General features: G+C 43.6%; 1 protein-coding gene across 6 annotated transcripts in view; it reads right to left on the bottom strand.

Moving 5' to 3' along the window:
• LOC110976669 (uncharacterized) overlaps nt 1-14,887 on the bottom strand; it is a 44,263-nt gene that overhangs the window by 15,698 nt on the left and 13,678 nt on the right. Inside the window, exons 1-2 of one of the 6 annotated variants that reach the window (XM_087140944.1) lie at nt 4,985-8,878; nt 4,125-4,214 (exon numbers count right to left, since the gene is read on the bottom strand). The exons of 4 other annotated variants lie outside the window; for them this stretch is intronic. In XM_087140944.1, coding sequence (XP_086997070.1) covers nt 4,125-4,155 — 31 coding nt within the window. In that variant the 5' untranslated portion in view covers nt 4,156-4,214; nt 4,985-8,878. Of the gene's footprint in view, nt 1-4,124; nt 4,215-4,984; nt 8,879-14,887 lie in introns of those variants that run through there. One more of the 6 variants, XM_087140943.1, reaches the window with a different exon arrangement.

The following is a 14,887-nucleotide window of genomic DNA, read 5'->3' as shown; positions in this document are numbered from 1 at the left end:
GGGCACAAACTTTGTTATTCCAAAGGAATTGGTCAACGCTGCCAAGGGAGTTAAAAAACGTTATTGAACCCCAGGGAGGATATGAGATAATGACAGGTGGGTGGCTATAACGGGGATCCTTCCAGTAGACATGAAACTAGCAGTTTTTGAATGGACAGTGACTGGTCATGTTTGGACAGGATGAAGGTATGTGGATACATCCCCCTGACAGTATCTTACTGCCATGTTTAGCAAAAAAATAGATTCACGTTCTCTTCAATAATATGTGAACAGTTCAGTGCTCAATACGGATGTGTCAGTGAAGGTGGATCCAGAAACAACATTTCAGGGAAGGAGACAAAGTTCTTTTCTTGGGGGGGCGAAACATTTTGGAATTTTTGTTCAATGTAGCCTCTTATGCCCTTTCTGAGGGTTGAGACCCTAGCTTGCTGCTTTTACACGTAGAGTGGAAGGAAAAGAGAGGAAACACACTGAAAACAAAACAAAAATCACCTCTGATCTTGTTGCCCCCCCCCATGCACCCCTGACATCGAGTGCGGTTGGTGACAATGTCAAGTACTCATGTACATGTAAGTTATGCCCTGATGAAGTTTGGGGGCAGATACTGCTTGACATCAAATTCAACCGGCATTTTTGTTAAGTACATGTACGTACATGTACAAGCCTTTAGGCCATGTCTAGATTACAAAGCCCATTTTTCCATCCTTGTCCACAGCAACCATCAATACTACTGCAGGTTAATTATCCCCCTTTTTATTTGGAGCACAGGAGACAATGTCAAAGGCGAGGCTCAGATTGACCAAATGTGATACATAAACAATGCAAAACTGCCCCATTTTTCAGTTTACCAACCATTTCAGGCATCTAATTTCCAAATTTTTGATTGTCAGAAACCTGACTTTTGATTTCACTTCTGACTAGATTTTTTTTTTCATGTGCAAAAACAAGTGTTTAGACAGTAAACAATTAGTTGTACCGGTACACTGCAAAGGACAGAATGCGGGAAGTATTCATGAACTTTACATGTACGCCTACTTTCGAATTTGGGGGATAAAAAGACTGCATTAGCTTTAAAGTGCAATAACCTTTTTCATACGACAACAGCTAGTTTCAAAATGTTGCTGAATTTCAGCAACACTTCAAAAATTGGCCATATATAGGTGTCTCCCCTCCCCTTTCCCCCAACACATGCAACCACACCACCTTGTTCTAACAACAGTTCTGCCAATTCAATGAAATGTACCCTGCAGTACAATTCATTGATGGGTATCATGCACCATTTAATCCGCATGTACCCATACTATGTGACCAGATTATACAGTTGGGGTTGGGATGATGTGTACACAGGCCACAGGTGTTAATTGGGGATTAGGGAGGACAGTTATGGGACAATTAGACCTTAATTGATTGACTGACTGATAAGGCCAGACTGCCCTATCCATGGCAATCACCGAGCTTTGCACACACAACAGCCTGGCTGGTAATGCGTGCCCTTGAAGTGGGGAGACCTTGTGTGCCTTGGAAGAAGGCACTTGCTCCAGCAAGTGTGAATACATGTGGAAATGTTTCTAGAGGGGACAGAAGGAGGCCAAGACCAGGTCAATTTAAAAGGCCGTGGCCTCCATGATCTGTGACATTCTCAGCCCTAAGTGTGCAGGTATAATTGAATTCACCTGTACTCCCCAGCTGTATTTGTCGGTGGACTTTCCAAATCCTTCAAAATCCACCATTCTGCAGCAGCCCAATGGCACATTCTTTGTAGCCGTGCCTTCCTTAATCCTGCAAATTCTCCCCCATCTGGTAATTGTGAAGGGCCTGGCAGGTTAAAGTTTCACAGATTCCCTTGTCATGAAATATGCAGCCCTCTGAACATTAAAAATGTCATGCACTTTGTACCTAAATGTAGATGAACGGCATAATGCTGCGTCATTCAGTCATGTGGCCAAAGTAAAAATAAGTAATTCTCCAAAAGCTGACTGCTTGCCACCAGTGATCTTTTAGGCTCTCTTGCTTGTTTAACTACGCATACAAAAGCCATGGGCAATACTGGCACACACACACGCACACCCACCAGGCTGTACTTTTTGGGTTCTGACATTGCTATGAGATCGTTCCACCAGAAGCCAATGTTCCTCTCTGCTTTTTGCGCCTCCAAGGCTAACCCTGTCCACAATTACTTCCTTAGATAACCAACCCACCATGTGCACAGTGCATTGGTCAGGCATCGTCAGCCAGAGCTGATGTAACTACTGCTACCAGAGCCCTGTATTCCTGTTGGCGTTGTACTTGATGCCTGCTAACTCAACTCTCCCAATGATGTCTGTCCATCACCACTGGGCGAAACGAAGACACATGAATACACATATACGCACACAAACCCCCGAGCCTTTTGGATACAATCCCTCCCCCGACAAGATTCCCATCTGTAAAATGGCTCAGTGATTGATGTGTAATTGTGGACGCCCGGTGATTCCCTGAAGCTGCCAATGCTGAAATGATATAATTATCGGTGTAATAATGGCCATTGCCCCAGGCTGGCAGTGAAGAATGATAAATGTGCCAATTTCTGACGGACATCAATTCTGTGAATGGGAAAAGAGGACTCACTTTTTCAATGAAGACCACAGTTTGCGAGGGAGAAATCTTGACCTACATGCACATCCAGTGATGGGTGAAAGTACTGAGACTAGACGTTAAAATGAATTTGACGCATCATGCGGGAACATGTATACATGTACATCAGTTTCTGTTACCTTCTCCGCACATCCACATTTGGTAAGGATAAAAACAATGCTCACTCTTTGCAAATTTCAATTACACATCTGTGAACCTTTCTGAATGATTTGGCAATTTTCCAGTGCAATTCTATTTGAAGAGGACCAATAATCATCTCACAGAAGGTCACCCCAGGTGCAACTTCAAACAGGAAGCAGAAAGAAAATACATGTACGGGTACCTGCCATGCACTTTGTTTTAAATCAAAATAAATCTTCGGTGCCCTGTGGGAAAAAGAGTCATGGTGCATGCATTCAGCAGGTCGCAAATCGGGGAAAACTCTGGGGCAGGTTGAAATTTGGTGTGCATACTCACCAACGGCAACATGCCAGCCCGACTGACTGTTCGTGTTGTACTTTAGCAGCCATTTCTCCTACCGTACCAGCCTCATGCAGCCAATACTGATAACTTCAATTTGCCCTTGTTTCTGGTCCTGCTTCCCCCCCCCAACATTCAAATACATGCACAAAGAGTAAAACTACATTCAGCCTTGCTGAAGAATATTGCTGAATCCTATGGCGTATACTTATTATTATTATTAAATGAATGAATTAAGCGCAAATTCTATTCCAAAAATACTCAAATGCGCTGCACAACCAAGCAGATAATGGAACTACTTTATGGACTCCCACATTTCAATCGATAAAGTTACGATACTTCTAGATGCCAAAATCAACTATTTCAACCTCCCAAAGGGAGAAATTAGGATTGAACACCTGACGTCTTCCAACCACTTGGCCTGTTTGTCTGACCAAGATAATGACGCTGTACATGACTGTCCATTTGGCCTTAATAAATGGCAGACCAAGCTGATGTGTGAGGAAATTTTTGCGTCTCTTCCCCTCCCCTTATGGCCGACATATCTTTTGGTCCCCCAGTTCTCACCTACATGTACATTACTGTATGCATACAACATACGGTACATGCACAAGTGTAGTTAGAGACTGGAAATCTGTTACGGTTATGGTCAATGTCAACACCAACAAGTGCCGAGTTGCTAAGATGACCCAGTCTGAGTACCCATTTAATGTGAAGCACCACCAACTCCTGCATACTGAGAGCACAGATATGAACTCTGTGAATACGCATACATGGACAAGGACAAGCTTCATAGTCTGTAACATTTGTGTAGCATATGTTCATGCACTGCTGCTTCCCAGAACACAAAACAATGGAACAGTTATCCAAACTCAAAACCGCAGTTCAGTTCAGGGATAGGGGGCATCATTTCCTGGCCAACAAAAGTGCCTCTCCCTGATAAAAATTCCAAGTCCATCCAACTAAAATTCTTTACTTACTCTTCAAAAATATGGCCCGTCCGTGTTGGCATTTTGAAGGAGTAAACTCACCAGGTTTGTTGGGTTTCCTTTGATGTTCCATGTAGCCTCTGACGTTTATGTACACCTTCAAACCCTGAACTGATGCCTGTAAATAAATTCCTGCACCAATGATAATAAAAACATTGCTTGCAGCCTTGCCACCACTCTGCAGTTTTTGGTGAACAAGAGATGAGGTGGAGAGATGGGGGGGAGATGGTGTTTTTAAAAGACTCGATCAAAACCATGCAATGTCAAGTCATCATCGCTGCGTCCACGTTCTCAAACCTCACGGAATGCTCCGAGGGATGAAGGACCCCCCCCTTAAAAAAAAGAAGCTGGGAGAGTCTAGGGCCCACTTTGCCCAGCGGTCCGCCATTTACACCGCGCGGCTTGCTTCCTAAAGCGGCCCGCACTGCCGACGGCGCCGGAAGGAGACGCACTCGGCAAATTGTGCGGCGAAACCAGAACCGGAGCAGCGCCTGGGGCCGGCTGTAGCCAATACTGTAACAAGTGGGGCAGCGCGGATATGTGTCCACTTGGGTGCTGATATGAAGCCCGCTTGCCTTGTCAGCGCCCGCGTTCGTGGGGAGGGCTCGACAAGTCGTCACAGCGGTATGACTTTTGGATGAGTTTTTAATCAGGGGCGTGAAGAACTAAGACTATCAAACACTGTATGTTGGCCTCGCAGCTCTCCACCAATCTACATGATTTTCAAATACAAGTCTACAGTAACACGTAACACGATACAGGAACAGACATCCCTGTCTGGCTTAAAGTGATACTGCAGATTCTGCCAAATTATAATAACCAACACCAACGCCTTCTCCCTACAACCTGAAACCAACCACCACCGTGCTTGTAACCACCATCTGGCTTGAAGACAAACTTACAGGGGGGAGGGGCAGCCAGGAGGCAAACTACACATCTGGATGACTGAAGCAAACTCTTCAGGTTTTTTTCCCTCCAAGTTTCATGGGTTATTACCACAATTACCAGTACATGTGCTGTGCTGGCTGAAAGTCTGGCACAAGGAGCCCACATGTACATGTACGTCAATGCAGAGTGGGGAACACACATTGTAACCTGTAGGCCTACACATGAAGGCTGGTTACGTTGAAATGCTGGGCACACTGAATCCTTTGAGCACAAAGTTTATTTCCAGAGCAAACACATTTGCAAGGTAATACTTTGGGCCAAGACGGCTCCACAAACTTGGGCTCACGGGACAATGCTGATTTGCTGATAAGTGCGCAAAATCAAGGTGTTTTTTTCACAAGAACACGCACGCCATTATCAACAGGTCTCCGGTTGACATCTCCGTGGTCCATTGTCTTTCTGAACTTCAAACATTGCTACAAATACAATTACATGTACATGTACCACACATGTACCTGGAACGCTTTCACCGAAAAGATATACCAAAAGATCTACTTTCCAGGAGAATTCTGTAATTCAGAAATATTCAGCACACGCATGTATGCAATGCATGACACTAAATTCATTTCAAACGCATGTACATGTAATAATGTAACTCATGTAATAATGTAACTCATTTCACATAAAGCAGCGACTCGGCTTGAATATGAGCAAGTCTCACAGGTGCAAGTTGCATTTGCTGGCAACATCATCAGCTCCGGTGCACGTTGCATGTGGTGGGGGCACAGTCTGGTGACATGTGATACACACAGTTTGGGAAACAGAAATAATGAGAGAGGGGAAAAATGATGATCAGACCAACCAACTCTGGGATGTGTTCAAAGCTGCATTGCACAGCCTGATCAATTGTCTCACCAGTGTGTGGGTGTCGGGGTCTCAGTTGCACTCCAATATTACGGCGTTCTTGTCATCGAACAGCAAAATGTTAGTCCAACCAAATGTGGGTAGAGGACATGTAACCTGGATCATGGTCTAATCTTGTAGCGTACATGTCCATGTATGTAAGTGGTTGGAAGAGTTTGTTAGTGGTCTTATTCCTTAAAATGCACAAAACAACTTTGACAGGTTTTCCATGAGAATAGTTCAAACCCAACTGCCAGTCATGGCTGCTGGGTTCTCTCTTAGTTTTCTTCTAAATACCGAATGTGCTGGTGAAAGAACCAATCCAGTGTATTAAGGACTGTGCCCAGTTCTTCCCGATCATGTTTCAATCCTTGTTGTCATAAATGTTGCACTGAAAGAAACCGTTTCCCATCCCATCCCATCCATCTGGATCATTACCCAGGGGAAAGATTCAGCAGTTATGCTTTTCAGGAATTACATCATGTACTTACATATAGGGTAACCTGAGAAAACGAATTTGCAGTTGTAAAGAATTTGTAAGGAATTAGCTTTTAAGTTTTTTTTAGGCTTAACATTGAATTGACACTTAAATACATGTAATTCATCTTTATCAACCTGCTATCGATATTAAGGACATATGAGTTATTTGGTTTTGCTCATTTTAACTTGACATAACAGTGCACAACCACGTTGTGCAATCACAACCTGACCGGAACTTTCGCATATGTTTTCACGAGTTTGTTATAAACCTGCACTTGTTCCCATTCTTCTGTGTCCCCAGATTAATTGTCAAACTGGCCTATAAATTTGTAGGTCTGTCTGGCCGACTACCAGCGGACCGAGATCCCCTTCTCCTTCCTTGCCAACCAGTCTGGAGACCGATGAGGTATCTAGGTTAATGACTAATGCCCCTGACAAAACCCAATACCGCCGAGCACACATGTGGGAGCCAGCACAAATTTACGGCCTCTCACTCGCCGGTGTACCCTTGCACGCTTTGCGAGGCTCGCTTTCCCCTCGCAACAAGCGCCGGTTAAGAGGCTTGCGCGTATCGGCTTACGGTGTTCGTTTCATCGGTGCTCAGATACCAGAGACCGTTGTTGGATCTGCTCCCACACCGTGGTATCGACCTTTCATGACAGGAAGGTATCCGAGGCGTATCTCTTTGGCCGGTGTATCGGGTGTACCCTTACCGGGGCCCAGGACCGGTGCGGACTAGTGGGGTTTTTGTTTCACGCCGGGGCGATATGGATAGGGAAGTGGGGCTGTTGGAGGAGCTGAACTATGGTGGGCAAACTGTTTGGACAAACACTTCTGTCTCCTCCTCTTTCTTTCTCTTTTCGGTTAGGGGGAACCCTCGTTTCTGGTGATGATCAGTCTTTTAACTCTGGAGTTCTTGGGAACATGACAGCATTTTTCTGGGGGTTCTTGGACATTCATCCTGAAGCATTCTAATAAGTATGCATGCCCAATGGCAGCCAGCCAGTGCTCACCAAGACTGGAATCAAGTAACCAAGGTGTCCTTGTTTTAGCGCAGGAAGTGCCCCGTGTCAGTCACATCCTGGCTGCTTCTTTTATTTTCTTTTTTCGAGGTGCACGTTTACCTATCAAATTTGTCCTGTTTTCTATATGATTTCTGGTTGGACTTATTCCAGTTTCGACTGTAATATCACATCACTAAAGGTAAACATCCTACGTGTTACACTGATATTTGAAAACTGAATCCCACTGGCATTTTTCCTAGAATCAACAGGAAGGACCTAAACACGACATATTAAGCATACAGGGATCGTGTTTACAATACAGGTTCAGTACGGTACGTGTGTTTGTGCCTGGGTAAACGGTTCTGTGCATACATGGATGTAGAGTCGAAAGAGAAAAAAGAGAAACAGTGCATCCAAGCCGGTCAACTTTTGCTTATCATGACACTTCAGAAGTTGCACTTTATGAACAATGTACATGCACTACCTGTACACATGTACATATAGGTAGTCAGCATACATGTATGTTGCAATTCCACTCAGCACATGACTAGTTACAAGCCTGTTAAGTCTTGAGACAAAAACTCTCTTCTTATCTCCTTGCACGACTTGAGAAACTATCAAATTCTGTATATTAACTGAAACTGCTCTGGATTTCTCAACATCAACAACCAGGTTTGTTTGCATCTGTACGGATACAGGGATGCAGGCCTCAGCAGAACTCGCTGCAAACATGTGTTTTATAGCTCCACGCTGATAGTGATCAAGTTGTGAACCTTAACGTGTACAAACCAAGTTCCGCAATGCCCTCTTACAAAATAAATGGTTTGTCTGTTACATGTACGTACGTGACTGCAGAGAGTACCCTGCTCCACACACCCACTGCAGGCAATACTGTTTGATAATGTGTAAACCCCAGACAGACGTGCTTCCAGCAATATGACTTTTTTGTGTGCGTGTGACTTTTTTTTTTCCTTTCCCTCTCCCCTGGAATCAAACAATCAGGAAGTCACGCAAGGGTCTGGGGTTAGCCAGGGATACTGAAAGTTTGAGCAGTGGTTAAAGCCACTGCTGCCTGAAACACAGTGGATTTCTATCTGTTAACTCAAACACGAAAAACTATGTACTACTGTACATGCAGCTATCACTTGGCGTACATGTGTATTTTGGTCTTCCAGAAACTTCTGTATTTATTCCATGAACGCGTTACTCACAAAACCTGATATTTGAGTACTTGCTGCTGGAATGTTCAATCTGTCAGTTTTTAAGGGTCAACTTGTCTGAGCAAAGTTTCAGAGTGAGGCTTCATCACTTTTTCAATTCAATTTAACAAATTCGACTCAGAAAGTGATTTTTCTGGGGTGTTACACCAGCCCTCAAAGCCTGGATGCACGCTCATAAATGGAGAGTGGAGTGCCACATCTCAAAAACGGAAGATAGAAAGTTTAACAAGCTCAAATAATTCCAAGCAAATCGATGTCAAGTGTCTGCCATGAATTTAGTTTTGTTTTACCAGAAACAGTTGCGAAAATGTTTGTTCTTAATCAACTGTTTACTCTTTACACTGTACAAATTGCACATGGCTTCCCACTTTTAAAGTAACTTTGGGAAAATTGTTTTACATGTAAAACAATAATTTAAGGTGCATCAAATTTGGTGGATGTTGTTTTATCTACATGAACAAAACTTATAGAAGCCATACAGTCCCTGCAGGTCTTACTAGTTGACCTGAGTTGTTTTGACTGTCTTATCCTAAAGTATGGTACATGTAAGCTGACTGTGAATATTTGACAAAGGAGATCAGATTTATCAATTAATTAAACGAAGCGAAGTGCAAACACTGGTGTATTCTATTCTTTGAGGGGCTTTTTACTTGAGAGAGGAGGCAGATTGTTTGAATTATAAATCGATGACATCATTTGATACATGTAATCACATGACAACCTCAAACCATGAAGAGTGAATTCTGATATCCCCAGTCAACTTGAAGCCTTCTTGCCAGACAATTCTCCAAGGGGGGGGGTGTCAGCCTACACAACCAAAGCCAGAGCCAAGCAAGACTAGACGGCCACATCGCACCATATCCTGTTACCAAACAATACCAAGCTGGGCCCCCCTGTTGGAACCTGCTACCAAGCTGCCAAGGCTGGCACACTAGGGTCAGGGGCGTCGCGGCAAATTCATTTAAAGCACACAGCATTTTGTAGCTGATGTTTTCCCAGAAATGTGCGCTCCCCCTTGTTAATTTTGGGGGAAGGCTTAAGGTTTAAGGGGAAATTCAGGACCAAGTTGTCGGGACAATTTGTCCCCCTAGCAGTTTCAGTCCCCAGAAAATAGGTGAAGAGATGAGTGCACCAGGTATGTCTCTACAACTGTGGTACAAAAATGGGTGAACATGTTTGAACCTCTCCAGTTTATAGATTGTCACTTTGTAAAATTAACTGAACAAATGGAAAAGGGACTGAGACTTGCCTCTGTTGGATACATTGTAACTTGCTACGGTAAACATTTGGGATCATCAAGTCAAAAACAGTAGCCTCCGTGCACACGGACGCCCTCAAGTGTGACACACAGTCAGGCCAGGCCCACCTTGAATTCCACTTATTCCACTGCACACATCATCAAAATGCTACTTACATTTGTACATGTACTGTATGTGTACCTGCAACATTACTGGTGAGTACACATGCACTCCTTCTACCATATACATGCGCACAAGGTGTGTAGTAGTCTGGTCTGTCACAAGTCCTTTCACAAGACCAGTCACAAGTCCTTTCACAAGACCAGTTGCAAGTCCTTTTACAAGACCAGTCACAAGTCCTTTCACAAGACCAGTTGCAAGTCCTTTTACAAGACCAGTCACAAGTCCTTTCACGAGACCAGTCACAATTGGACAATGAAATACATATGCGTACGAATGCTTTTGACTTGGCTTCAGATTGGGTGACTTTTCAATGTGATGGACTTCTAAGGAATGAGCCTGTTTAAGGCACAGATTGGTAATCATAAGCTAAGACACCCCCCATCTACACTGTCACCAAACTGGACCCAGGAGTTTTTCCTCGGTGCAAACCACTGTGCTATGATGCAATTATGAATGGAACATTTATACATGAATACACGTGTACACGAACCCACAGACAAGTGGTGGAAACTTTGTGTCCCAGGGAGAAGTGACTATTGTTGCTGGGAAATGTAGTCTAGGTGAACGCTGTGACTCCTATCAGTGGGATCTCATCCTGTTGATGTTGTACATGTAATGTCACCATGTCAGAGGTCAATGTTACACATACCCCATAAAAACTATTCAAGTTGAATATACATGCAAACACAAATACATGTACATGGCAGCTTCAAATGTGGCAATAGCTATTAACATACATGTACTAGTACACATGTACTATGTACCTGATACAAAGAAGAGAAGTCCTTGTGCATGTCAATATGACTTTCTGTCATAAGAAAAAAGCTCTGCTGGAAACCAGTGACACAAAACAACACACCCACGCATGAGGATCATTACCTCGGCCCCCTGCCCCACTGAAAACCAGCGCTCCCTTACTCAAAACAAAACAAAACAAAACAAAAAACTATATGAATAGAAGTATGAAACCGCAGACTTCTTCTGACCTCAAAAAATATGCCATTGGCCCGGAGGACTGCTGGGGGAGCACGATATGCCAACTATGTCCCCTCTTGCCCCTTCTCTTCTTAGATGAGGGAGAACCGAGATTATGGGGGATAATATTACACCCAGCGAGCTAGGTGCTAGCCTGCAGCTTTGCCGTGACTTGACCAAAGTTGGGGAGTTTACCGGTGTTGACAGTGTCCACACACACACACACACGAAACAAAATTCAGAGGAAGGAGAAATTGTGATGATTGCCATTTAAGCCAAAAAAGGGAAATGTTGGTCCTTTTTCTTTGGGGGGGGGATAAGAGGTCTCTGAATAGAGACTTGGCATGCACATTCTCAAATTGGCCTGCAGCCCTGCAGGCTACCAGGCTATGTGCAGCAAGCATTTCTGGCAAGAGCTACATGCAGTTCTCAAGTTGCATGCCATGCACAAGATGCAGGGGGGGGGGAGATTCAGAATGTAGCTCACCACTCAGTTCTGAGGCGGAGATCTGACCCCACACATTTCAGGGAAACATCTCAACATGCACAGTTTATTGTGTGCACACAGACAGTAGAGTGTTACTCCAAATCTCTCCCTTGCAACTTTCACCATTTTTTTTCCAAAACTGCACATCACCCCTTTATGTTGGAATTCGGCAGCATAGTCCCAATATACAGACATCATCTTAACAAAGCAAACACAGACAAAGATTAAAACAATTGTAATACATATTCATGTACCTGGGGTACAGTAAGGCCCAGGTGTGTGAACCTTGACCTAATCTGGCACCTCTCACAATCCTGCCATGATATAAGACTTATGATTTTGTCCAATTTTTCCTTTCTTCTCCTCTCCTTTTTTTATTGTCACATCGACACTTGAAAAGTAATAATCTTATGCATCGTGGGTCAACAGAATAACATGTAACAATATCATCCCTGGGGGTCTGGAGAGATATACATTTAGCACTGCTATGGAATAGGGGCAGTTTATTACGCTAGGAAGCTTTATCATATCACATTGCAAAGACTGAAAATTACAGTCGGTGTCATGTCCCATCCCATAAGACACAAACAAGCCTTCTTTTTTTTTTCTTTCTATCTTTCTGTCTTTCCAGTATTTCATTGCAAGTCTTAACAGTGTACCATCAGAGAGCTGGACCGATCCTTAAATCTAGGGTGGTCTTATGTTGTGGCGTGGAACGTGATGGATTTACTGGCAGCTCGTGCTTGAAGGACAGGAGAGCATTGCCCCTATCCCTACAACGGACCTGTACGGCATGTACCTTATCACAGGTGGTTTAGAAGGGGGAACAACAGGAGCCATCTCCCCCTCCCCCCCACCCCCCGTGAGTTTGTTTCTGCATTCAATTGGGGACCCTGAACAATAGAGGACATTAAGGTCCCCGATTGACAGAGGGTCCCCGATTGACAACTGTGTACAAAACATATGGGTGGTCTTCTAAAATAGTTTAGTAAGTACAAACAAAAGAGGAACAATAGGGGGTCCCCAGTTGCAGGCAAATACACACTTGGGTGTGAGTGAGTAGGTGCGTGATGCCTCCCCTCAGCAAACTTTTTTGCATTTTTGAAAAATGATGGGAAAAGGGCCATGGAAAAGAAGTTTAGCTCTAGATTACATGTATTTCACTTTCCTTCCTGCTAAAAGGGGTAAAAAAAAAAAAAAAACTCCAAAATTTAGCCTTACCCCTCAGAGTGGACATAAAAGGTTACCTACAGAAGTTTCCAAATATTTTGATTAACTGGATCCCCTCTTGTATGTTAAATGCCCAGTAGAGTCGGAAGGTACATGTACATGTACCATACTAGGAACGTACATGTATACATGTACATGTATACCAGTATGCATGTGCACATCACGACCATAAAAAACAAGCAGTGGAGGATTACATACACGTACATGTGAAGAGTACCGGTACCATTAACGCCAGTGAGCTTACGTCTTCATGTACTAGTACACTGTCAGTGTGTGAGACCAAGGGTGTCTGGACACCATCCAGGCAGTATTTGGGCCATTTTGTAAAAACGTGTACTGGTAGGCCTATGTAGAAAACCTCTACAACTAAGACATTCTGGTTTTCAAGTTCCCAACGATCAAAACAGCAAACAAAAATCAGACAACTTTGGCAGTGGTGTAAATTGGAATGCAGTCATTGCTCACAAGTCCTCCTCAACAGGACTTGGTTTCTTAAGTCTTTTTTGGGGGGGGTTGTTTGTTTGTCCCTTTTTTGTATTTTTTACATTTCGATTAGATTTGGTGACAAGGTCAACCACAAAAAAGTACATGTAACATGACAGGTGGCAGCTAAAGTAAACTCAAATAAAACTAGGCCTGTGCTGGGTACCTGGGTACCGGCCCATCGATAAGGTTCCATGTTTTCAGGTCAGGTACCCGTAAAAACAATTCCGTGTATAAAATGTATGCGAACTTTTTTAACAAAGGGTAGAATTGCCAAAAATCATCAGGCTGGTGAAAAACCCACAGAAGATCGACAGAGCTACAGTGTACTTTTGTTACAAATTAAAGGTAACATTTCCTTTAGTAAAAAGGTGGGGGAGATTCCCCTTTAACGTTTAGAGCAATGTGCTGCATATATATACAAAAACAGAGCCCTGTTTTGGGCACATGTTCTGCCAGGATTGTGCACAATATCATTTGTTAAATGTTCTTTATAGATTAAGAGTGCCAAGGTACATTTCCATGTACCTGATATTGACATAAAATGGGTACCTGGATCCAAAAATGCCTGTAACCACACACTTCCAGTAAAAAGTTGCGTGCTGTTGCACCTCTTTTGAAATCACTTCACCAAATCAAACCATTGTACAAGTAGAGAAAAAGAAAAATTAACAGGTACATGCATTGAGCAAATTTGTTGCAGTATGTTTTCTAATTTACTGTACTGATATAGGTGTATTTTACTGCTAAATTTATGTGGAAGTTCAGTTTGGGCAAACCTGGACACACCATTTTGCGATACAACTGATGTCTACATGTACACGCACTCGTCCCAATTACATCCTGGTTGTATTGCTGTTGGCAAAATTTTGCGAGACAGATGCCAAATGATGTGAAGTGGGGGAGTCTTCATTTGCACGTGAACCGGTACATGAAAAACCGGTACATGAAAACGAATGATTTGGACATTCATAAGTGTTAAATCCCCAATTTGTGTTAAATCCCCAATGCTGGCTCAGAACTTCCCAGGACAGAACCCGCCAACAAGAACTTCCCCACAAATATCAATGCACAAAAGACAGTGCAGTGTTAATAGGCCAGACCAAGCGGTAAGAGTCAAGGCCATTTCTCCTACTGCTATTTCAAAACTCTACCCAGTACTACATAGTGTACATGTACCTTACATGTACTGTAGATGCTTCCTACAACGCTTAATTGACTGCACCCTAGGAAACTTTCTCATCTCCAACAAACCCTCCTCCCCTACAAAATTTAGAGCACAATCCCAGACATACATGTATCATCAGCACCTGGCACCTGCTACGGGGCCTCTTCCTCCATCCCTCTTTCCAAACGCCAGGTCCAGCCCCCCAACTCACAACCCCCTTCCCCCAGTGCAAGTATAAACTTGATAATTAGACATGTGACACCACCGACATATCCACATCAATCTTCCACCTGCCGCCCGCCTCTCCGAATTGAAGCCTCTCCTCTAATCAGACAGAGAATTACAATGCTCTCGGCTTACGCTGAGTGACACATGCACTCCTGAGATTTGGCCTGCTTGAGACGGGGAGAAATTTGGAGATTTTTGGTTTCTTCCTTCCTCTCCCCCCCCAACCTTATCAGCAACACTGAATGGCCGCTTGTGAAAAGATCTGTGCAAGGAAGTCCTCTCAATTAAACTAAAAAGCAAGGGTGACCGTTAACAATA

The sequence above is a fragment of the Acanthaster planci genome, linkage group LG09 (genome assembly GCF_054643075.1).
Source record: "Acanthaster planci isolate LZ-2023a linkage group LG09, COTS_SCS, whole genome shotgun sequence".
Classification (NCBI taxonomy): Eukaryota; Metazoa; Echinodermata; class Asteroidea; order Valvatida; family Acanthasteridae; genus Acanthaster; species Acanthaster planci.
Note: the sequence above shows the minus strand (reverse complement) of the source record. Positions and strands in the feature narration are given on the sequence as shown.